This window comes from Cuculus canorus, chromosome 8 (assembly GCF_017976375.1).
Source record: "Cuculus canorus isolate bCucCan1 chromosome 8, bCucCan1.pri, whole genome shotgun sequence".
In the NCBI taxonomy this organism is placed as follows: domain Eukaryota; kingdom Metazoa; phylum Chordata; class Aves; order Cuculiformes; family Cuculidae; genus Cuculus; species Cuculus canorus.
This window is the reverse complement of record NC_071408.1, coordinates 22039376-22065392: the sequence shown is the minus strand read 5'-3', so window position 1 is coordinate 22065392 and position 26017 is coordinate 22039376. Positions and strand designations below refer to the sequence as shown.

Here is a 26017-nt window from a genome sequence, read left to right as displayed (position 1 = left end):
AAACCCAGCAAATTAATTATAAGAAAGTATGTGTTAATTTCCCAATACTGTAAAAAGATCACTAGTCCAAATCAAAATGGGAAGGGAGAAAAAGGGGTACAGGTCTGTTTCTTTCTTTAACCTCACATATTACCCTTGCTGGAGTATGTGAAAATCACACAGTTATGGAAGCATAAACAGTGCTGAGAAGTCTCTCTTTCCATTTCAGAGGGACTGCATTAGGATACAGATCCTAAGGCACGAACTTAATAAAAAAATGAAGTTTTTCAGTGTTGTCAGGCGTATAAAGTATGTGGCTGAAATGAGAGTGTTAACTGGCTTCACTTTATTTCAGAGAACTTGTCCATCTGGTAAGACTTCCCAGTATTTTACAATGACATGTGCCCCCACAACACTATCATATTCAGTGATGATGCGTGTCCTGGAAATACTAGTTATTGTAGCTCCAAGCCCTGCATTTTATGAGCTTTAAGTAATTCTTAGCATTCAAAAACCTCATTCCAAAGGAAAAGAATAACAAAGTTTGCAAAAAAAGACAGAGGAGTAGTGGTTGGCATGAACAGAAAGGAACACCAGAAGTTTCTTTCTCCCTGCATATAATTTTGATGCATTCAATAGCTTCATCAGTTCCACATTAAGTGAAATTCTACTTTCAACTACTTTTCTCAAAAGTACAGCTCCAGGGATTTCTAGGTTAAAATATTTGCCAATACACAGTGCTCTTGGATCACATTCTCTCCCCTCAGTCACCAAACACTTTACAAGAGCAGCTAAGTACCGCTAGCCTCGTTTCACAGCCAGGGAGCCCAAGGCATGGAGAAGCTCCCTAACTCGTTCAAGAGTGTTATGATGAGTGAAGGCAGAGTCAGGCCCCAAACTCAGATCTGACAGTCACATCACTTGGATTTCAGCACTGTAACCAGAGACAGATGTCATTCAGCTGGGCTACACGTCACACCTTCATAATAAATTTTACGGGACTCGGGAGGTGAAGCATATCACCTCTGCTGGCAAAATGAGAATGCTAAAGTAAGGATTTAATTCCGTGAACGCTGCCTGTGAGGCATTCCCGGGGATGCCTCTGATCCACAGCTGAGAGAGGCAGCGATGCTGCCAAGGGGCTGCATCTCTTAACACTCAGTCAAGCTACATCTGAGTAAGCAATTTAGCCCTTATCCAAGCCAAGAATCCTAATTAGATACATCTAAAGCACTTCACAGCCAGGTTGGTAAGTCCAAGCTCGCAAATAACACACTTGTGCAAGCAGAACTTTGAAGACAACAAGACTACTCAATTACATAAGCACAACGTACTGGTGTGTGAGATTGATTTTTACAAAGCAGAATAACTGATTTCCAGAATACTTTCTAAAATTCAGAGTAGCCCTGGAAATTACTAAATGTAAAGACACTTCAAATCCACTGAATTACGTCTCTACTTCCAAAGCATCAGGTTCATCAACTTCTTTTCACTTAAAATTGAAGAAAAAAAACAATATTCACAGTTTGTCTTCCTTCTCCCTCTTCTTCTCAGTTTCAAGAGTTTCTTTATGAATGCAAAGAAGAGACAAAGAATATAATGAAGCTGTTTTTTAACAGAAAATTATTTGCTGCTGCTTTTCAAAATTGTTATTGTTGCAGTATCACACAGGACATTTCAGTATCTTTGATTCACAAAAAAGGTTATTTATATTATACATAATAGGTATTTAGTACACAATAACATATAACCATATAAACTAATGTACTAGTGTACACACTGAACTATTTAGATAAAACATTTGCCAGAAAGGACGATATATTAAATTGCAGAGAGCTGAACAGAATTCTTTCTGTTAAACTGTTTCTGTTAGACGGAGTGTTTATTCCACTCCATGAAACTATTTTTTCCTGTTGTTCTTCTCAATTGGGGCTCACACTGGTATCACTCTCATCATCAAAGCTGTATCTACAAAATGCTCTATAAAAGCCTGAGTTATAATATCGCTGTTTAATCAGCCCTAACCTGACCAGCTTAATGAGCAACAATTGTGTAAGTAGGAAAATGATTTATCTTGGGACTGTGAGGCAGATAATTGTGGCTAAATTTTTCCAGATGGCTTCAAAATCTGAAAATTAGCCAAACCCTTTACCAACTACTAAAAGAACTTGGATGCCTTCCCTAGCTTATTCATAAAAAGAACATGCTGTATGTACTCTATATGGCATGATACTCTCCATTCTTGGCCACCAGCACGGGGATATAATTAATCAATATTAGCTGATATGTGTTTTTCTTTCTGTTTATATTAAAAATAGAGATTAAACATAACATTCTTACAATATTTGGATTTTATACACTTCCCTTCTCTCTGATCCAATAAGCTCTAATGGTGGGAAATGGGGCTGTCTCCCAGCAGACTGAGAGCTGAGATAATGCTATTGCTACACGCATGTGTACGTCTTTACACATACATACATGCATACACACACGTAAATAGATCTCCAGCATAGTTCTTTGAACCTGCTCAATAATACGGACTCAAATAGGGCTATTTCTTACCACCCACCACACCACAAAAGACAGTGGTAGACGTTAGACATGGACTCTACCTCAGTGACACCTAGTGCTCAGTTATCCCTCAGCGACAGCACTCCCTGCAGCTGTGCTTGCATACCAGCTCAGATTCCTTGGAGTTATCCTCTCTTTACAAGAATCCCTCTCTTTATAAGGGCCCAACAACACAGCCGATAGGTCATACTTGCTTCCCAAGCGTGGTCCAGGGGGATCCCTATGTATCTTTTGGCTGCTACAGGCACCTTTTAAAAGCCTCCTGCCCAGCTGTTCAGCTCCCTCCAGCAATGCCCCAGCACCATCTTCCACAGCAAGCAGATGCAGAAATACAAACCAGAAGTAAGCAAAAAAAATACACAAATAAAAAAGCAGTAGGTCGAAGAGGAACAACCTCTCTGGCAAAGCACAGCAGGACAGAGCAAAGGAAGTAGAGAAGCTGGGGGAGCCAGCAAGAACCTTTGCAGCAGGAAGCCATGCTGAGAGGAAAGTTATAACCACAGGGATTCCTCCCTGGCAGCCTGGCACCAACACTTTCACTACAAGGACAATTCTTCTGTGAGATAGGAATTCATTAAGAGCTTGACTGGTTTTCCTTGTGAAGCAGTATCTGTTGGAGCTGAAGGAACTCAGGTTTCCCTAAACTTACACCTACCTTGAAAAATTCAAGTCTGGATCCAGTTCCTGTCCTATCAACAGCAGCACTACACAGAAGTTCAAATTAATTTTGCTGACAGAAGAAGTCAAGCTCAGCAAACAAGACAGTGTTCAAACATCAAGGAGAGGGGTGTGAAAGACAGCTGAGCATTAGGACAGAGAGGACACAGACTCTCTGTTCATGGCAGCATACAAGAACAGGCTTGGCAAAGATGTACCAGAAATGCTGTGGGAAGCATTGATCCTGGCTGGGCAAAGGAGGATGTCTGTCACCTCCTGAGTACTGGCTATCACCAGCCATTTTCACTGGTGATTAACAGTGCTATTTTTCCAGGAGAATCTGAGAACCCGGCTGTGAGGGCAGAGTTGTGATGCCCTCAAAAAGCTTAGGGATGCCATTGTCAGCATAAGGCAAAAAATAATACTCTTAAACCTGTCCTTCGTGTTCAGCATCTGGTTTCATATTTGAAGACACAATCTTTCTAAAAGTGATAAAACTTGTGGTAAAATTTTGTGCAGGACTGAGGGACAAAGCTGCATCTTCTTCAATACCATTCATTCTCACCTCATCAACTTTTTTTTTTCCCCCAAACATTCTGCATCCTAGATACGTAACAACTCCCAACAAAATCATTCCCGTTCTTTTCACTCTCAACCCATTTTTTTTAAGTCTCTGATGTACAACTCGCTCCATCTTTGAAGTCTTCTGCTAAATCCTCTAGAAGCCAAAATATTAATATAACAATATTATATTACTTTCAGTGCTATTTTCTATTCTCTTCTTCTTACTCTCTCAGATCTGTTGTTGTAGCTTATGCTATACAGTTAGGGAAGCAGGGTTCAACTCTCTGTAGCAAAACATCTGCATTATGAAGATTTTCACTTCCTAATGGGAGAGAAGGCTTATTCTAAAATCTCAGGTAGGCAGGGATGTTTTAGCAGGTAGCCTGGGGGAGGTGAGAATCTTCATTGGATTTGTGAGAAAGCAGGTTTTCAAACACAACTGGCTCTGATGATACCAGGTGCAAGGTCTTGCTTTAACTCAATTAAATTAATCACACAACTCCTTATAAAAACTTCTCTATTCACAGAAAACTCTATTTCTTACATAGCTTTCTCATTTTGCAAATATTTTTAGTTACCTATCCTGAGAAATCCAAATTAAAGCAAACCATAAATGGGCCTATAATTTGCACTCCTTCCCCAGAGAAAATATTGAAGCATTTTATTCATTTTAATACTTGGAAACTATAATTTTAACATACTTTTACCATATCTTACCCAGAAAAAACATTCTTTTAGATTAAAAGAAAACGGCTGTTAATTTGACAATGAAGTTACAACAAAGAGGTTACATACAGAATGAAGGTGAATATTGCACAAAAACATATAATTTTACTTGGTTGTCATGAAAACTACACTTAAAATTTTCTTAGATTTGTAGTGATAAGTGTTTCTAGAAGTCTAAGCTGATCTAAGGTTAAAATGCTATATAAACCAACATAGGAACTTAAGGTTACCTTCTCATGCAGCAATCTGTCTGTTCTGGACATGATACAGCTTTAAGGACGATCCAGGTTACAGCAAATTCAGCCACAGAAGGCTAAAATTCAGGAGTGAAAATGCTGCACCAAGCCAGAATATGTCCTTAGACACATTCGTGTCGCTGAAATCAGTAGCATTATTCCAGATTTGCACCTGTGTGACTGAAAGTAGGACCAAGTATCTGCTTTCCCTTTAGACTTAATATTCAATAAGAAAAGAAAACAAGTTGAAGCTTTTCCCACGTTGTATGTTTACTGAAACCCTACAATTGCTCTACACAGGAAATACTTCGCAGATACTCTTATCCTGACATGCAAAATATTATACAGGGTGACTCCCTACTAACCTGTTACTATGAAGTCTGTGCAAAGCCTCAGATATCAAGGTGGGGAGAAGCATCTCTATCCAACTCTTGCTAATTTATCAGATTTCCACACATATGAGCAAAATTAAAAGCATGTTACAGAGCAGTTTTTAGCGGAGTCAAAGACTGCTTGCACAGACCTGCTCATTGAGATTCCTGAAGCATGCAGAATGCACGCAGAGCCAACAGTAGAAGCATTAGGCCATAAAGGATCACAAGTTCTTAAGCAGAACTGAATAAATTCACCTGAAACACCAGAAATATGAGGTGACCAATGGCTCACAAATGGAGAAAAACAAAACTCAAACTTTCCAAAGAGCAAAAGCTTATTAATCTTTTTCTGTTCAGCTTCTAAAGTTTTATAATCACATATCTCACCTATAAATACTCAGTCTAAGACCAATGTGTCTTGTTCCGTGTAAACTCCCCAATCAGTACTGCCTCCTTTTCTATTAATCCACCCTTTAAAATAAGTTCTTTTATCAGGTTTTAACGTCTAACATGATTTAATCAGGAACACATGCCTCATAAATATCATCTGTCATGTTCCATTAGTTTCATGTGGAAAAGTACAAGTCAATAAACAAAGGTTGTGCCATAAATCTGCCTTGAACACATTATACCTCAAATAAGAAAATAAAAACATGTGTGTCCTTTGACCTGGATATTCTTAAAATGGAACTTCAGGTATTGTCTTATGCCTTTAAAAATGTCTAAAGCATTCACAATTAATTGCGTACCTAAGCAATTTCAATTTGCATAATGTTGATATGGAGATGGTGATTAAATAAGCACTATGCCTTTAAGGCACCTGTTAAATAACATCACTGCCTCTGGGTTAAAACTGATATCCCGCACTGCACAATGAAAACCAGGTCTCTCCACCATGCAACTCTGCTGTTAAAATCCCTTGTAACTCAGAGGAGCTATTGGGTTCAGTTATTAAAAGAGAGAGGGGAAGAAAGGAAAAAGAAGGGGGGCAGGAAGCACCTTCTCTTGTGTGCTGCATGGAAATGTGGTTGCTGTAAACACCAATGAGCCCAAACAGCAAGCACAGGATCCCTGTGAGCTCCCTTCCACTCCAGTGCTGGTGGGCACCAGTTTGCCACCAGTTCTCTGATCATCTGAGTACACAAATAACAAGAGGCTATTAGTTTTGGTACTTACACCAACAATCAGATTTGATGCTTGGATCATCTGGGAATTTTCATCTAAGGAAATTCCCAGCCTTTCCAGAGTTGCTGGCTCTAGCCAGTGCTTTCGGCCTCTCCTGCTCTTTATGGCACACAGCAGTTTGTGGCTTTTGGTATTTTCCACTAACGATCTCAGTTTGTTATAGGCTGTTGGGGAGTGCTTTGTGGCTTGCGGGTTGTGTGGGACAAATGCTGCCTGGACTGAGCGCAGAATGCCTCCAATAGCAACAAACTAGATTAGACGGTCCATGTGGTCCTTCCCAGTCCCCAGTTCCTATGAACCCAATAGGCTTTGGATAGGACACCTTCGCTGCCCAGCCTTCTGTTCTACAGCAGCACAGACAAGAAAGGGCCAGAGTTTTCACCGGGGTCCCTGTCTATCCCTCAGCACCCTTCTGTGCAGCATGTTGCCCGCTGTTTCCTAGAGCTGGCCAGCTTGCTAGGTCGCTCACTCTAAAATTTAGCTCTGCTGGAAGCAATATTCTTTCCCTGAGGTCCTACTTCTGTAGTGGTGAATAGCTCTGACTTCTCTCTAAAAACTGGAAAACTGGACTGACAACAGCTCTAGAGTCCTTGAGAAAGGAAGTCAAATATTTTCCTCTCATGCATTGTGAAATCTGAGGAACAAGCAGCTCATAACTCAATAGTTCAAACTTGAAGCTTTAAAAAGAAAATCAAGACTATCTGGGTGTTTTTCCCCTAATGATCACTCCCATACATACACACACTTACTTCCTGCAGGTCCCATTTCACTTATTTGCACAGATGGATCTATACTCACATCCAAAGTAGTTGATCCCCATTGGTTTCTAATTCTTCTTGTCACTCCTGCCTTTTCTCTTCCATGCCAAAACCCACCTCCAAATTCTACCAGTCCTTCAGCCACCAACTCTGATTGGCCTAGGATGTGCACACGATTGATGGTCTGGGTGCCCTGACCTGCTCATAATACACATATCAGAAGGAAATAAGTCAACGCACTGCCTCTCCCTGTCCAACCCTGCAGCTGGAGTATTTGCTCCAATGGGAACAGCTGAAGTTAACATTGAACACCTTTATGTAAGTCCCACATAGAGTTTTCTAGATTTCACTCCCATCCTAAATGCTGACCTTGAAAAAAAGGGAGCTGTATGTTTACAGTCTGAGTAACTCTGCCTCTGGATTTGGCATTTTAGGATACTACTCTTAGTCAGGAACTGGTAAGGTATAGCACCCCTCATATAGATAGAAGGCTCCAATGTTCACTTACCTAAATCTGTACCAATTGTGTCTTGTTAAATAATCTGACAGAGTTCATCATCTTTGCAGGGACTGTCCTGCACTGTCCTGGGACTTCTTTCAACACTGATACTGCCCAAAGAAAGTCAACATGCCTTATAAAGCCTCACTGTGCTTACCTGTGTGGGGCAGCAAGCAGACCCCAGCTTCTGCTACCTTCATACCACCACTGGGTGGTTGTGCCTGGGGTAGACACTTTCTTACAGAGTTCTTCAGGGTTCCCAGTCATGGCTTCCTGGTAGCAGTCAGGTCAATCCCAGTGCAGGTCAGCCAAAGCTGTGACTGCATGTTGTGGAGAAAAAAAGAGGTCGCATGGTAGAAACACAGGAGGAAGAAAATGACAGTAGACACAAGCAAATCTCACATTCAGTCAGTGGTGTTGATATGGATGGCATCTCAAGCAAAGCCATCAAAGCCATCTAGAGGCACAAAATTTCCAGTGTTCCTGAGCATCACTACTGAATTTACCTGAAAAGAGTCAAAACAGATTTACAGCACCACTGTCTCTGCAAGGAAGGACCTGACAAGGGGAATTCCTGTCACCACAGGAACTTCCTCACTCTCACATCACTCAGCAGGCAGCACTACCAGACCCTGCGGGTCCATATTAGAACAGTGTATTGCACAGTACCACAAGACTAAGACAGGGTTCTCGTCATCACTGCACCCAGCAGAGAAACTCTCACAGCACCCTGATGCAGCCCTTCACAAGGGAGAGTTTAGAGAATCAGTCCAAATGGCTGGGCAGTGATTTAGACCTCCGGAGCGTCTTAGTACACACCAGGAGCACACAAAGTGTTTTATTTTATATGTTATTGAGAGGACACTTGATGTTCTCAGTGCCAAACACAGCACCAGCGTATGGTACACAGTTCTCAAGTGCTTACTCCCAGGTTACATCTAAGAAGGCTGATCACTAGGGTCTTTTTGACGGCAGAGGAACAAGTCTCTTCTGAAAACCTACACTAATTACACTGCTCTCAGGGCCCTTATAAACACTGGACTCTACTTTCCAACTCTTGTGTTTCTTTTTCTTTCAATAACAAAATTTTAAAAAGCAAGCTAGTTTTCTGGGTAAGAAGACTCTGCACACCAGAATATTTTGATAGGAAAGTCATAATACTTGTAATTCCCTGAGATCTTTTATCTTACACATCTCAGACAGACTTTGATGGTATCATCTGGCAAGGAGCCAAAAGAGCTCTGCTACTAAACCATCACGATAAGATCAGCACTGAGTGGAGGAAATGCCAACAAAAATGTCCCATTTTTCCATGGATTTTCATCCAAACCACTGAGTATGTCACTGTAGTTTCCCTCCCAACAAAGTCTCAGTACCTGAAGGTCAGCCCCACCCTCCCGCAGTAACACTAAATTAATAAGAGAGCAGTGTCTTTTCTCCAAGTCATTCTCCCACTCCACTGCTGGTTTGAGTCCTCAACTCCTTGGTGGAACATGGCATAGCTTTCAAGGCAGCTGTAGCTGTCTGCATCGTGTGCTGGAACTCATGATGGGAAGAATTCAAAATCAATACTATTGCACCACTCACAGAAGACACCATAAAAGGAGACCTGCAGAAAGCATGAAATACACAACAGTGAACACCAGAGGACTAAGCACCAGATGCAAAAAGGTATTTAGGCATTGAATTTCCACTGACATCAATGGCAGTTAGGTGCCTAATACTTCTCTGGACCAGACCTTTAGTAGAACAAACTTTAAGGCTTGATTTTTAGGTGATTCTGCACTTCCTACAAACTCTTCAGCACCTCCTCTAAGGAAGAAGTCCTTCGAAGGAGTGCCTAGGAGACTCATCACATACTTATCTTGCCTGAAAACAACTATCCAGTTCTAAAAGAAACAGATTGGACCCAGTAAGTGCATTAAAAAAACCCACCTTTTATGACACTCTTTAAGTATCACTGCCTGACTTTCTAGGAGCCATTTAGCTCCACTTATCTCTAAGGCAAGATCTTTCTCTACTACCAGGCTTATGGAGTGGCAATATGATAGGAGGCACATGACAGCTATTGCATTGTGAAAGAATGCCAGATAGACATTGGCTGCTCCTTAAAACTTTGAGATTGTTTTCCATTTACACAGGTATCCCTGAATTTCACTGGTTCTTAAAACAAAACAAAACAAAACCCACAAAGAAACCAGTCCACAGTAACATAAACCAAGAAACAGGCAGGATCCTGTACAGGATCATCTAAAAAGAAACTGAACTGCTTATGCTCTTAGTGGGCACCAAAGAGTAATCACTTGCCCTATTCAGAAATATATATCAAAGATATCACCCAAAGGAAAGGGGAAGGAAAAAAAGGCCCTTGTGATGACAGTTCAGATTGAAATTAATTTGCCCACTTGCAGAAATTCTGAGTGTATTTGTTCTTGATTTTTCATGCCCACCACACGGCTGCTGCTTTCTTCCAAAGCACACACTGACTCTGTTGTGGGCTGTTGGAACAAGACAGCCAGCATTGGAAACAGACATGTCCCATGGTGGCATGGCAAGCTACGGGCACAGCGGCCACACCACAGGGTACGTGGAGCCATAAGTACATATACAGACACAGGCTTGTGTCTGGCCCAGGGACTGACAGAGGGAGAAGGTGTCACATATATAAATCTTAGGCCAGGGAGCCAACGAACTCAACCAAATTTTAGTCACATGGGTATCTCTCGGTTTCCCTTGGCTGCCTCAATCAACTGTGGCCCAGAGTTGTAAAACCTGCCCACAGCTGCTCTGCTCACCCCCAACCTGATGTTTCACACTGTGACTTTATGCAGGCTTGTTTGCATCTAACAAGGTCCTTATTTTTCTACAATGCAGGAAATAAGGAAACCAGCCATCAATTATTAGAAGCGCAGCAGATCTGAGCTGCATGGCTGTAAAACAGATTTTTCTTTAATGAAACTGAGCTGGCATTTGCCAGAAATAACAAGTGCCCAAGACTAAAATGTAAATCAAAACTAAAGGAGAGTTTTCAAAACTTTGAATCACTGGTAGCAACAGACAAGCTCAGGAGGAGGTTGGTATGATTTTGGAATGTCTTAAAAATGTGTGACTAATACGACTTCTAAGACATTATTTGTGAGTTAGTATTTCAGTCTCCCCACAGAAAGAAAACATTATGACCAGAGAGGGCCAAAATGTTTGCTGTAATAACTGTGTTAGTATGTCACTATTGCCATTCTAGGAAGGAGGCTAAGCACCTTTGTTTTCAATCCAGCAAGCAAAGAAAGGGAAGACAATGTTGAAAATCACTAGTGCTTAGTAAGAGAAGGAAGATCACAGCCATTACCCTTTCCCTAGGTGTCCAGATTTTCAACCCAGCATTTGGTTTTACTTGGTCTCAGTCCAGATCCTAGGAAACACAAGGTTCCATCACAACATTTCTGAACAGAGCCTTGTCTGGTCAAGGAGGAGCAGCTGCTGTTTGCTGAAGACAGAGACATAACAAGAGGAAAGAATGGGTGGGTTTTGTGGAAACATTAGTTTCTAGCAATTGGCTTACCATAACTACAGTCAAAACTGTGTGACTGTGGTGCAGTAATGCTCCTCCTTACCCAGCCTGCGCCTTACTCTTTGTCATGAAACCCAGAACAAGTCCACAAATTTGTCCTCAATACAGATGCTAGGCCCAAGGACTGCAATGCAGAGGGCACATGAAGGAAGAACAGAACCAGGTCTGGCAGCAGGGGACAGCTTGGGACCTTATCTTTTACAGACAGCAAGAAGCCACCATTGGGATGGTGCAGTTTGTTCACTTAGTGATTCTACTATTGAATGCAATGACCATGGTGGAAATGGATCATTTCTTCCATAGGAATAGCCTGGATCAGCAGCTCCAAGTACCAGAGGATTTATCACATCTTTTGCTAACCTCCTCCAGGGTTAATTACTCTTGCAGTCAAAAACATGGGCCTTCCTTCTTGTTTGATCTTTCTCAGTTTCCAGCCATGAGATGTCATTCTACATTTATCTGCACATGGAAGACCCTTTAAATATCATATATTTTCTCCTCGGGTGCATCTACAGAACAGACCAGATTGCCTTTAATCTTCCATTACTCTATTAGTACCACATATGCAATAGCATCTTCCAGTTCTTCTCCAAATCCTTTAATTTTTCAAAGCTGTTTAAGAAAGTTTGAGTATTAATGTATCTTCCTGCAACTAGAATGATGCTTAACTGAAAGATAACATCACTTGCCTATGCTTTTTAATAACATATCACCTTGTACACCATTAGAAATGTATTTTCTCACCTAATTAAATACAACATCCCAATTCTCTTCAGTGTCAGTGTTTTCCAGGACACAGCCTCCCATCTATAAACAGTTTATATCCTCCACGCTGAAGGATAGTCTCAAGTGATTGACTGTATGAAAACATCTGTTGTCCAGTTCTTGATCATTGCTTGAGAAATCCATGTTGCTTCCAGTAACTTCCTAATTTTTACTTATTATTCCCTTAATCCGAAGCAACAACAAACTCTACTGACAATGTTTTTGTATTTTCTGTCAGGATTTCAGTAGACGCTATTAGATAACAAAATTCAGATTTTGAGAGTTGTATAATAAAATATTGTCACTGTACAAAAAGTTGTTTCACGTGCATCTCAGTTTCTACAGACAAATCAGCTTTAACTCCATCCAAAAGGCAACATTATTCTTTTCTATACCACTATTTTCCTACCATGAACATTGCATGTGACAATTCAAAATGTATCCCAGAAGTTAAAGTCCAACACACTTACCTCTGCCAGCCTCACTCTCAGGCTTGTTATAAAACAAGAACAAGCTTCATGAACCCTTTCAAGAAGCAGAACAGCTTCCTTCATCTGCTATGTTAATGCAGATTTCTGTCACAATATATCCCCAGTTCAAAACAGTCCTAACTCCAGCTGGATCATAAGGATGTAGATATGACCAACAACTAAAGGCCAACAGTGCTGGAAGACTTCAGCATGGTCAGTTAATTTTCATATTTGGAAAACAGGATGCATTGTGAATGAATAATAATAATAATTCAATGTGAGCCTAATTCAGTATCAATAAGGCTATTTCCTTCTTCAGAACAATGGCTGGCATTTTCTATCCCCAACAGGCAATCGTTTGTTAGCAATAGCATGTCCCCAGAACGCCACAGAACATTTCACAACTGCTCTGCACATAGAAATCAATCATTTTCCATGCCCAGTTGTCCCATCACTGGCTCTCCTAACTGCTGCTCCTAGAGCCCTTCACTCACTTTTTTATTGTGTGCCTTCTCAGTGTTTTCTAGACAAATAAATGAGTGGATAGAAATACCAACGTTAGATAAGGAGGGATTTGAACTTTGTTCAGTGAGGCAGAGAAGACAGAGGCCTGCAGTATTAACAGTTTGAGGGACCTCTTGTAACTCTTCATAACACCCAAGCAGTTCAGTGTGGGAAATAAAAATGTCACAGGAAACTAAGTCAAGCCCGAAGAGTTACATCCCACAGTAGGAGTTACATCCCACAGTAGGATTTCCATCCAGCCTTTCTTTGCAAACTACAGTGACAAACAATTTACAGCCTTCTAGGGCATCATATGCCAAAAGCTAAGCATATGCCTAGTTAATGTCCTTCCTAGTGCCAAGCCCACATCATCCCTGTGGAAAAATAAAACAACGCAGAAGAGACAGAAGGTGCTGAATTTCAGGTGCATTTCACAAAGTACTTAGCCCCAACAGGGAAAAACCTACAACCACACTCAGCTTTGGAAAGAATATAACAGATTTTCTTCCACACCAGCAGAACAAAACTGAACCGTAAGTGGGCACCATGCACACAAATTCTAACTCTGATATATAAATTGGTGGATTCCACGTTTAGATCGTCTTTCTCTTGTCTAGCTTATATTCTAAAACTGGGCTACACATCAAACTAGCAGATGCTGCAGTCAGAAGCTCTCACATTGGAAGCTGTATCCAATCTTTCAGATTGTTTTCTCTAGTGATAGTATCATACTTCATTTTTACCTAAATGCTAGCTGATTATGAGATTATTTCACCAAGTTCCCTTTCAAGTCTCCTATTATCTAGGCTCTGAAACTGCTGCCCTGTCACTTTACAGTGACTGCTTGCTGCTGAAATATCCACCCCATGCATAAAACATCTTTATCACTTCTAATGTTTACTGTTCTTAATTTTCAAATCTCCCAGCAACTTCTCCAGCAGCTAATAAAAACTCTGTTGTTGGCATTAACACTAATCCTTAGCAAGGGACGTTCCCTAAGCAGGTTAGTACCATTTTGAGACACTTAACCTGGGTATCACTGCAGCAGCAAGCCTCTGCAAAACACTACCGTTTCACTCAAACGTTCCAAATAAACTGTACTAGTGGCCAATGCCATCATACGTTCAGGCTCGAAACACTACTGATGATCAGCAATTCCAATGGTTTGCTTTCGCTTTCTAGATGCTGGTCACCTTTAGATTGTACACATAAAAGTATTTGTGGAAGTGGCAAGTTATAAGCAAATAAGCATAAAAGTGAATTTTGACAAAGTAGTCTGAGTATTCATGCCAGTAATCTCTGCCTAGCAGCTTCTGACAGGATGCAGTAAGAGAAAGGAGATCTTGTATGAATAATGTTTCAAATAAAAGCCAACTCATCCCGACAGATTTCGAGTATTTGCACATTCAACAGACCAAAAAAAAAGCTATTCACACTAGTTGCCATACTTATACATATTTAGCCCACAAATCATTTACAACTGTTTGTAAATATATTTAATAATAAGCCAACAGCAAAGTTGTACAAAGTAAAAGACAGAGGCCAGGAGGCTGAGAGAGTAGAAGGCATAATTTATTGAGACTCAGGGGTAGAGGAAGAGCAAGTGGACTCTAGCAGGAAACATCCCCTTAACTCTCCCACACGCCCGCTCAAATAATAGAGATGCTGAACTGCACGGGCATCTGCGTTTTGAAAAAGAACCATTCGCACACAGAGTCTGTAGCTTATCCCCACAAAAATACAACAAGTCAGTAAACTTTATCAAATAGCTCAACAACGCAAAGAAAAAGAGTATAAGCCAATTGACGGTGAGTTGGCAAGAGGAAAAATAAGAAGCAAAACCGTTCAGATTAAATGTGAGACATCTTTTTCTATTGCCACGTGAACTGAGTTCATACTTGCAGGACAAACTTCTATGCATTAGCCCTCCAGGGCTCATGTCAGCCTCGTTTTTATCCACTCTTGGTTTTAAAATGGCATCGTTTCAGATTGGCACCAGAGCTAGCGATAGTGAAATCAAGTCAGCTCAGTTCCAGTTGAACGTAAACCAGCTCTGATGACTTCAAGGAAACTCAGCATCACAACAATGAGATATCCAGAAAAGAGGAATTTAGTGGGTTTTTTTCTTCCTCAAGACCAGGGAGACAGTCTTAACTATGTGCAAAATCTGTTCTGCCAGAATGATGGGTATCTCAAGAACCTGATAGTAGCTACGGGCACGTCAAACCTAGGGCATACAGTCTATCAGGTGATTCCTGCCTCGAGAACAACAGCTGTAAGAGACTCTTCCATCCGCTGGAAAGCAAAGGTAACCCTGAAGCTGCTTCCTCCAACAAACCAGGGAGGGCAATTTTCCTCTTAACAGGTACTTATTATTGACTATTTCCAACATAGCACCCTTACTGTAGCCGCCCTTCCCGCACCTCAGGTGTCAAGCACTAAAATAAATGGGAGAATTTGTTCCTCAGCAACAATTCTGCAACTGGCAGCATAAAGCAGATGCCAAGCAATAAGAAGCCAAATTAAAATGTTCCATTAAAAGCCCTACTCTCCCAAACATCATAAATACATATTTTGCACATTTCACCACTTACGCTTGAGATTTGCCAACAACGGCAAGCATCACGTACTTCAAAAAAAGAAAGAGAGAGAAATCTGGTCCATACACACATTGTGTAGCCATACTCAACCAAGTGCCACCCCAAGCTGATACAGCCACACGCCACTATGCAGCATCCTGCATCCTGCAACATCACCAGATCAGATCTCAAACACAGACCAGCTACATCACCCACACACTGCACCTGAACTAACAAACTCTGTCCCTTAGCATAGAAAATTAATCTAGCTCTGATGGTGTGCTGAAACAACCACACCGTTTCTGGCTCCAAAACTAGCTTGTGTTTCTCCACACCATACTCTGTTACACTCTTGCAGTAGAAACATCCCAAACAGTACACAGACTTGCCCAAAATGATACAAGTGGTACAGCTTAGAATAGGGTTCGAGCACCCTAACTCTTCCATCCACAATATTTATACTTGCCCAGGTTAGCTGCTGGCTCAGTCCTTCACCATTTCTGCCTGTTTCACATACAATGGTAGATCACACCAGCCTTAGACCCATGCAGGGTCTTGAACAGGAACTAAAATGAAAGGTGCATGTGCTATGTCGACTGACCTTGGCATCTGAACTACTGGTCTGCTTCTGCTTGTATAGTTTTCTCTCTGGAAGAGAGTTTAACACTTGGATCTTCTCTTCTGTGCCTCAAAAGAGCACAGATGGATTTTCAAAGAACAATCAGTACTGTCGTCCTCCTCCTGAAATGAATGCTACAACTCCCTGCTATTTTAGCAGCAGCAGCAGGGCAAAGCAAGAGTTACGAGACCTGATTTTAACTTTTTTCTGGGATTTTCCCAGAAAATACTGGGAATTAAAATAGAATTTCTTCTTTTATCTGTACTCACTGTAAATCTCTTTTCTGGTCAGCATAGATGTGGATTGGGAGGTAGGCAGGACTTACATAAGGAACAATAAGCAAGAGCTGTTTTGGACCTAAATGTGTCCTTCTGAATGGAAAATGCTGCTTCCCTCGAGCACTCTTCCTGTCCTACTCGGTCCTCTCTCTGGAGTGTCTGCCACTTACAGAGATGTTCCATCAAACAGCACAACACTCAGTCATCGAAAGTGACTGATCGTTTGCTCTCAGTGAAGGGTTCGGGATAAATCAAAGCCAGCTGCTTTGGAGAGGGGCAGGCAGCTAAAAAGAAGTTAAACAAAACAACAATGTAAAATGCAGTCTAGAGCCTACATACATAGGAAATCTATTTCACATAAATAACTCTAAGGTATTTAAGCCTTATGCACAGAAAACAGTTTTGTCAATTTTTTTTGAAGTTATCCTCCTGCATTGCTGTTCTGCCCTAATAACTCTGAAATGTGCTACTCATCTCTCCCAGTTAAATATCCTGTTTCACAAGCCCACTCCTAGATATCTGAAACTGCACAGCATTTCTATCTAGCTTTAGGCATCTAGCATTCCAAAGAATTAATATTTAAACTTGTTATAAAGGAATGGGGATTGCGTTAAGCATGGAGTATTTAGCCAAGCATTCATATTAATAAAATGTTGTGTCACACACATGCACATTTATCATTCTTTAAACTCAAAAAAAAGATTATGCTCCAAAACTGACACATGTATCTATTTTCCTTTTAAGACAAGCAAGACTTAGATAGGATTACAGAATGGAAGCTGTGAAGCGTCAATTTTTACAATATGCAAATATTTTTTATACATATTATTGCTCTTATATCTCATTATAGATAAATAGATAAAAAATCTTAACAAGTGACAAGATAACACTTTTTTTCTCATCTTGCATTAGCCTTTGATTTACACCTCAGATAAGTTCTTCAAGCCAGCACGTGTAATTTATTTACAGCACTGGAAAGGCAAAAAACATCATCTACTGTTATACAACCTTCTACTAGGTATTAAAATACCAGGCCCCTGGAGACACACTTCAGCAAGTTCCAAAATAAACCAAACTGCCAACTCCTTAAGCACTTAAAACAACAAAGGAGATCTGTATTAAAAAGTTAGTTTTACAGTACTTGATGATGTCGCCTTAGTGTCATTTTTCCCTCTGGCTAAATATGCAAAAAAACATGTAAGAATGTATTTGCTTTCCCCTCATTCTAAAACAACTGACAACCCTATAGCTCTCACAAAGACCTCTTCTTATCACACATATAAAAAACAGAATTAAATGAAGTTTAAAATGTTTTGCATTCATTTAACCATTCAAATAAGTTTGATCGGGTAGATTCACTTACAGTGCTCCTTACCAATCCACTATGTAAAATAATCACATATACATTCAGACATAATGACAGAAAAGTCAGACATAATTATTAGATTCAAACCAATATCACTGCTTTAAAAAAAAAAAAAAAAAGAAGGAAGAAAAGAGTCAGAGCTCAAGCACCTTGTGATGATTTGACTGAGTTCAATCTTGTAAGTCCTAAACACAAAATAACAATAATCTAAAACCAAGACTGTGGGTTTATTTCCTACTGTAGCCCTGGCAATGTCTCATCTGTTTTTTCAAGCAGTCCTCTTTCTACAAATAATCTTAATCATTAACAATCATTTAATATAGCCAAACTAATGACCGTAGTAAAAAAGAAAAAAAAAAAAAAGAAAAAAAAAAGAGTCCCTGTTCCAGGTTACCAGCGAAGCACAGATTCCGAGAACAGAAAGTTCCAGGTTCCAACTGAGATTTCACATAGTGGGTGCCAGAAACGTAATAGGAGGGGAAGTAAAAAACAGAATTCTTTGCCTCTATTCTTCAAAGCCTGTGCAGAAAAGTAGTACTGCAGTAGTCTGAACTGATACTTATCTGAATGGTAGAACCGGCCCTTGCTTTTTTTACATGCTCCATTTAAACGCAATAAAATGGCATGAGTGGTTTTAACTGGTCGTTCTGTCTCTGTCATTGTAATGCTCCCCACTCTGTGGAGAAGATAACAGCTGTGCCATATTCAGAAACACATACTTCTGCTATTGTTTGCACAGTCGTAAGGCAAGATTACACTGTACCACAGCTAGTAAGCACTGCCCTTGCTTTGGAACCCTGTATTCTTTGAGTTATATCAGTGTGCTGGGAAATAACGTTTGGTGGCTGGGAAAAAAAAAGGCAAACAAAAACAACAGCCTATTAAAAGCAGTTTCGTGTACTGTGAAATGATTACTAGACTGCATGTCTTGTTCAAGCTTGTTGACGTATAATGATCAAAACCTGGAGTACAAAATTGAATGGTTTACATCTATATTGTCTCTCCAATTACCCTGCCATCAACATCTTCAACAGTTCTAAAATCACTAAACAGCAGAGGTTCACATTTCTAGAACAATGGTAATCACAGTACCGAAGAAGGAAATTATATTCACTCTACTACAAATTTCTCTTCGTAGTCCATATGTTATTCCACTCCATAGCTTACAGATGGATTTAATACAAGCTTGTTATTTGTTCTATGAGCTTTTCCCTGTACACAGGATAAAAGAACTTCTGAAATCTTTGGACTGAAATACTGACCTAGCTAAAGTTAGTGACAAGACTCCTACTGATATTAATCACTTAGAGTAAAATTCTGTCCCTCTTATTCAAGATACTGAGCATCTTTGCTCACTGGAAGTGGGGAAAAAAAACCCAAAACAATTCTGTTGCAATAAGTGTTATCTTCCAAAAGATGCTAACTCTGCGTTCAGTCGTTTTACTAAATAGAATCTAAAAGCACTTCCAAAATATAATCTCAAATCTATCAAAAACCCTCAGCATACACTTGAACAGCTCATGTGCACACAGGGTTGACTTCTAACATACAAATAATCATTTAGATATAGTTGAATATGTAATTTATAATATTCTAAGTCCAAATTATTAGCAGTTGATGAGACTACTGACAGGAACACAGTAAGGCATGTACTTAAGCACTTGCAAGATGTAAAGGTTTTCTTATTATAAAAGAAGAAAGGAAAAGATATTTTTCTTCTCATCCCATTTAGCAGAGTATATAATAATCCAAATTTTCATTACATATGTTAATATAACATTTTAAAGCCAGAGCAAGTAATTTCTTACTTTTAACTTCTATTCCTTTAAGTAAGACACAAGAAGCTAAAAAAAATCTCTTCCACAGATCAGACTTGTTTTGTGTAATCTGACATTATTTGTTATTCCATATAATTCTACATAATATTAAGACAAATGCAATATTTATTCCCTTCCTCTTTTCCAATAGCTGTATTTTTTCCTGAGAAAGAATAGGGGTTTTTCCTTTTACTTTACAAGTTCTGAATGCCTTTATATGACAGCTCAAACGTTAGATCTTCTGGTTTGTATTTACTAAATATTCTCTACTACCAATCCCTAAATAACAAAGACTTTAATTATTAAACACAATTAAACCTCTTCTAAATTAAATCCATGAAAGCATCATCTTCAATTCAGTGACTCTGATTTCGCAACACAAATCATTAGAAGAACTTCCTTCAGCAGCAAGTAACTGACAGATTTTTTTCTTGCTAAAGACAAGTAAGCATTTTAGCCAGTTTAAGGGAGGAGAGGACAGTCACAATTTATCCCAAATGACTTTGTGAACACATTCTCCAATCTGCAGTTTCTTCTCCTTTCTCCCCTTACAAAAACCAATAACAAAAAACCCCCGCAGGCCATGAAATAAAAATGAGTTCTATAACTGTAAATTCTGTTCAAAGAAACCTTCAAATTCCTTTTTGTAGTGGAGAGTTTAAATGCAGCAAGCAAGAGAACTGCAGCAAAAAGAAGAAAATTTTATTATTATTGCTCTAAATTGAGAGAGTTTAGACATGACCATACCAGTGAGCCCATTCCCTGTCGCATTATCCATCCATACAATATTTATCAGCTCTAGGCAGTCGCATTTGCTCCAGCGGGATAATTCCCGTGAATACAGACAAGGTATATGAAAGAAGATGGTCGAATCAGGCCCAATACCAGCTGATGCACCTAAGAAATCATATAACCAAAACATATGCTTTTGCTTAGAATCCCAACAGTATAAGCTGTTCCTGATGCAAGGACTGTCCCGCTAACCAAGGGAACAGTCACGGGGGGTTGAAATGGCAAGATTTAATCCTCTTCCTCAACAGCAGAAGAAAATTAATACATTTCAATATGTTAGTTTTGTGTTTGCCAAAAGCAGCTACAACTAAAAAAAAAAACCCAACCCAAATAAACCCGACCCACTTTCTCCTTATTTGAATAAAAAATACCCTCAACAAGGAAACATCCAACTACTGCAACCCGAACAGCTTATTGTTTTGCGCACTGTAAGTTAATATCTGAAGCAGTTACTGCAAAGGTCTGGGCCATTTGGATGGTTTCCCAGTGGCACGACTAACAGGATAAATCTCGTCATTTCTACTGAGTCATGAATTAGGTACACCGAATGAAACTGGAAAAGAATGAAAAGGAGAAGTGCTTCCTGGTAACAACCATAATCAATGGCATTAAAAAAACTGAGGTATTTGACATCTTTATAGATTACTCTTTTGTCACCACTAAAGCTTTCTTTCCCAAAAGTTTTTTTTCCTGTTGACAGTAACTGTTTTGTTCTGTGCTACTTTTAAAACTATATAATACCATAAAATTCAACAAAACAGAACTAAAACCACAGAATACCAGGAAACATTGTAAAATGGACTTCATACCTTATGGTACAGTTAACTCTGTGCTGAGCAGACCACAAATGCCTCTAAGAAGCACTGTCTTGGTGAAAACAGTCTGCCTTGTGACACAAAGGGAAGTCAATGATCAAGAAAAGCGTGGTGTGCATCACAGCCAATCATACCAGGAGGAGGAGGCTGGATGAAACTGGGTGTTTATTTTAAACAGCTCCCAAACAGAACAAAACATGAAGCACAATTCCAAAATATCAATATTTTTTGTAAACAAATAACAGCTCCATCCTGTGAAGCTTAGATCCAAATGATCATATTCCCAGAAGTAATCCTCATCACCCCCCCTCAAGGGTTCGTTTGGCTGTTCATGTAAGAAGACCTGCTCAGGCACAGGAGCATTTTGCAGCGTCGTAACTTAAATACTGTGAAGCACTAGAGTAACACCACATACACGTTATAACAGCAGGATGCTTTTTCTCCATTGCGATTACTTCGAAGTTGCCCTTCTGAATAGCAAGGTAATGAGTGTATCATTTTGATTCCTTTTGAAAAAAAATTATAATAAGTAAAGCCATGTTTAGAAAAAAAGTATTTTTTACAGGCAACTATAAAAATTGATTTTGCTCCAGTTAAAAAGTCTTTTACTTGCAGCTTTCAACTACGGAAAACCCAAAACCAGGAGGCACATTCTGTAATCTAAGCCAGACTGCAAAGAGAATTATCAGGTCCAAGGTACTCTGGGGCTGGAGAACAGGAGAAACACAGCACAATGGTCTGAAATGAAGCTGTCATCAGTCTCCTTCCCAAAATGTTTTACTGGGTAAATCTGAGTATTTCCCTCATTCCCACTTCTTAGCTATATCTTGTTACATCACATCCACATACAGCCGTCCTTGGCCCTTTTCTTATCTTCCGGGGGAGAGAATCAGAGTTGCTGGGAGATGATTTACACCACTCTTTGACAGAAGATGAGTGGCTCTCCCGTCTGCAGCACAGCACACATTAGATACGAACAGCTCTGATTTTACAGTTAGGTCACAGTGAGCAATTGAGTGACTTCTGCTATTTCTGCAGGACTGACTCAGAAGCACAGAGTGCTGAGCAGGGCTGGCAGCTCCAGCACTCAGTGGGAGAACTCCAAAATACCTGAGTGGACATTAAGACACACCCGACACCCTACAGGTCAGAAGGAGCAGCACAGCCCACACATTTGAGATCAGACTCTAGCCCAAACTTCTACTTTTGCTAGCTTCTCCTGAAAATACCTGCACAGGGAAAAAAATCAGAAAAAAAAGAAAGAAAAAAAAAAACATACAAAACAAACTCTACCCCTCAAACACCCCGGTACTGCCATCTTCAGAAAATTCTATTATCCATACAGTCACCACACTCAGTGAATGAATCCCATCCTTCCCCTGGATACCTCATACTTACTCCCATGACTCAAATCACCCATATGCTGAAGCAACCACAAGGTAACACCCTGAACAGAAAATGCATTAAACAAGAAACAGCAACAACACTTAAAACACACTTCTTTCTCCAGTGGTGAAAAAGGAAAACTCATCAGTCAGGAAAGATGAATTAGCATCCTTCTCCCAGTTCCCACCTACACCTACCATAAAAAGTCCCAAGTGAATGGAAATGACACTTCTCACCCTTCTCTACATCCTGCTGCAGCATCCACATCACAAATAAGCATGAAAAGAAGGATAAGCTCAAAGTTAAAAGAAAAAAGAGAAAGAAAATGTTTCAGCAGTCTGCTTGGGTAGGGTTTTAAACTGGTACAAATCCTAGTCAAGTGGCACCAACCTCACTCACGAGACCACGAAGTACTTCAATGTCTCATGAGTCCCTTCTACAGGCAGCAACGCAGCAGCACAGCAGTACCAGGGCTCACAGCCCTCCCTTCATACTTGGTGAATCATCCTTCTCCCCCCTCCAAACCTGGTTCTGTGTAACAGACCTTCATTTCATTCTTGCCAAACATTAACGACCTTTTTTTTCTTTTAAATCAGAAGAGAAGAATCACAGCATTAACAACCAGGAAAATATAAAAGGTAATTTATAACCTACTGCTCCACTCTGTCTGTATTCACTGGCGATAAACAAACACATCCTACGGTTTGCAGGACAGACCTTGCACAGATTGAGGTGTTCATTAACATAACTTCACAGCAATGAAAGGTGCCATCACCCTAGGTAACAAGCTCACAAAAGAAAATGCTACTAGTCCAAGGGCATGCTGTCTACTTTTACTTTGCGGAAGAGTAAACTGAAAGGGATGCCTTGAAAAAATCTTATGGGAACTGTCTTCCGCCAACAAGATAACCACATGTATGCCTCTAAAACACAGAACAGGAAAGGACTGAGGAAAAAAAAAAGATAATTACCTTTTTAACTGTACAAATGATATTGCTTTAACATTAATAACCTTAGGTGCATATGTCTCTGTAAGTGGCTTTGGGGCATAATGGAATGTTTGAATTCCCTCTGAATCCATCCAGTGATGCCTTAGAGGGCTTATTTTAAAACTAAATGTTGATTAACAAATTCCAGTTCAATTAACAAGTTCTGGCTCTAAAGGGTAACTAATAGATTTCACTGGGCAATCCTTAACCTAACTTCAGTGCCACTTGTTTAACAATGAATGCATGAAAACCAGGAATTTGTTAACTAGCAGAATTTGACCTTATCCTACGCCTTTGAGGCACCAGGAATCCTAAGTCTGAGGAATACACTGCCTGAATCCAACATTTGTAACACCTCCTTGAAATACAAACTACAAATCGAAGCAACTGTGGTGAAACTGCTGCGTTTATTGTCAGTGAGGCACACTCACAAGCATCCCACAGGCACGCTGAGGTGCAGGACAGGCCATCCCAGTGCTCAGCACCATCGTCCAACAGCCACCTGGGAGAAGGGACCGAACCCAGCAGCGCTCCCTCAGAACTGACGGAGATGCTCACCTCGGGATTTCTTAAAGAATATTAAGAAACACCCTGCTTTCCATTGGCAAGAAAGTCTGATTTAACCTGCACCTCCAAGGTGCACAGGAAAAAAAGACAGTTCTAAAGCTTGCAGTGAAATAAAAGTTAGAAAACATCCCGAAGACTAAACAGAAGGGGGTGGAGGGCCTCGATACACATTTTTGTTCCGCCGGTGATGCTTTCTTTGGGGGTGGCAGCATTGGGTTCACACACCCTTAAACTCACCCTTCAGGCTTTGGTGCTTCTGCTGCTGGAAATGGTCCCTGGAGCCCCTCGCGCCCCGCGGCTCCTGCGCCCTGGGCAGCCCGGAGATCCTCTCGAAAACGCTGGCTCTTCTAGGCACGAAGTCGAGCAGAGGCGCTGACATCTCAGGGGGGCTCTGCCGGGGCTCCGCGCGGTCGCTGCTGACAGTCACTTTGAAGGACATCTGAGGGTTCGAGAGAGCTCGACCAGCGCCGGGAGCCGCCGCCCGGCAATGCCCGGTGTCCGCGCTGCCCCGCGAGCTCACAGCGCGGCCCGCCCCGCCGCTCTCTGGCACCGGGCGGCGCAAGGGGCGAGCCCCGGCCCCCTCAGCTCCAGCACCCACTGCCCCAGCTTCAGCCTCTCAGTCCCGCACGCCCCTCAGCTCCAGCACCCTCAGCCCCGCAGCCTCTGCCTCCGCACCCCCCTCAGCCCCAGCCCCTTCACTCTCTGCCCCCTCAGTCCCGCAGCTCCCTCAGTCTCTGACCCCAACCCCAGCACCCTGAGCCCCTCAGCCTCCGCCCCCGCAGCCCCAGAACCCTCAGTGCCGCACCCCCCGCCGCCCCGGTCCCCGCAGCTCCAGCACCCCAAGCCCCTCAGTCCCGCAGCCCCTTCAGTCCCAGCCCCAGTTCCCTCAGTCTCTGCTCCCTCAGCTCCAGCTCCAGCCTCATCTCTGCAGCCCCCGCAGCCTCAACCCCCTCAGCTCCAGCACTCGCAGCCCCCTCAGTCCCGCAACCCCAACCCGCCTCTGCCCCCTCAGCCCCTGCCGCCCCAGCTCCAGCCCCGCAGCCCCTTCAACTGCAGCACCCTCAGCCCCAGCCTCTGCTCTCGGAGCTCCAGCGCCCGCAGCCCCCTCGGTCCCGCAGCCTCTGCCCCCATAAGCTCCAGCACCCTCAGCCCCAGCCTCTGCCCCTGGGGCCCGCAGCCCCCTTCCCCCCCGCGGCCCCCCCTCCCGCAGCCCGGCTCGCTCTCACGCACCGCGGACACCGCGGGCGCCTCTCCTCCCTGTCCGGGCGCCGCCGCCGGGCTGTCCGCACCCGGGCGGGCGGCGAGGGGGCCCGGGTGGCGGTGCCTTTCAGCTGAGGCATCCGAGCAGCGGCCGCCCCGGCAACGGCGGACGCGGCGGCGGCGCCGCGGGGCGGGTTCGGCGGCGCCGGGATCGCGGCCCCGCGCGGGCAGCGCCTCGGCGCGGCGGGCACAGCGCGCTCCGACCCGGGAGCGGCCCCGGGGCGCCCCGAACCGGTGCGGGGGCTCGGGGCTCAGCCACGCTCCCCGCTACCACCACCCCGTGCGCTAGGGGCTCAGCCCCGCTTTCCCCCACGCCCCGGGGGCTCAGTCCTGCTCCCCGCTACCCCCCCCGGTGCTCGGAGGCTCAGACACTCAGTCCCTCTCCCTGCTTCCCCGCTCCCCGTTCCCCCCTGCACTTGGGGTATCAGCCCCACTCCAGCCCCGTGCTCAAGGGCTCAGCCCCGCTTCCCGCCCAGGGGGCTCAGGAGCTCCGTCCCACTGCACCCCCACGCCCGGGGGCTCAGCCCTGCTCCGCGCTACCCCCCGGGCTCGCGGGGCTCACACCCTCAGTCCCTCTCCCTACTTCCCCGCTCCCCGTTTACCCCTGCACTCGGGGGCTGAGCCCCGCTCCTCGTTCTCCCCCTGCACTGGGGGCTCAGCCCTGCTCAAGCCCCGTGCTCGGGGGCTCAGCCC

At 42.4% G+C, this 26017-nt stretch overlaps 1 protein-coding gene across 2 annotated transcripts in view; it reads right to left on the bottom strand.

Annotated features, from left to right (window-relative positions):
- Nucleotides 1-25448, bottom strand: part of GLIS1 (GLIS family zinc finger 1) — a 203957-nt gene extending 178509 nt beyond the window's left edge. The window contains exons 1-2 of one of the 2 annotated variants that reach the window (XM_054073241.1): nt 25295-25448; nt 24302-24503 (exon numbers count right to left, since the gene is read on the bottom strand). In XM_054073241.1, coding sequence (XP_053929216.1) covers nt 24302-24503 — 202 coding nt within the window. In that variant the 5' untranslated portion in view covers nt 25295-25448. Of the gene's footprint in view, nt 1-7706; nt 7848-24301; nt 24504-25294 lie in introns of those variants that run through there. The other variant, XM_054073242.1, reaches the window with a different exon arrangement.
- Between the last annotated feature and the right edge of the window lie 569 nt (nt 25449-26017).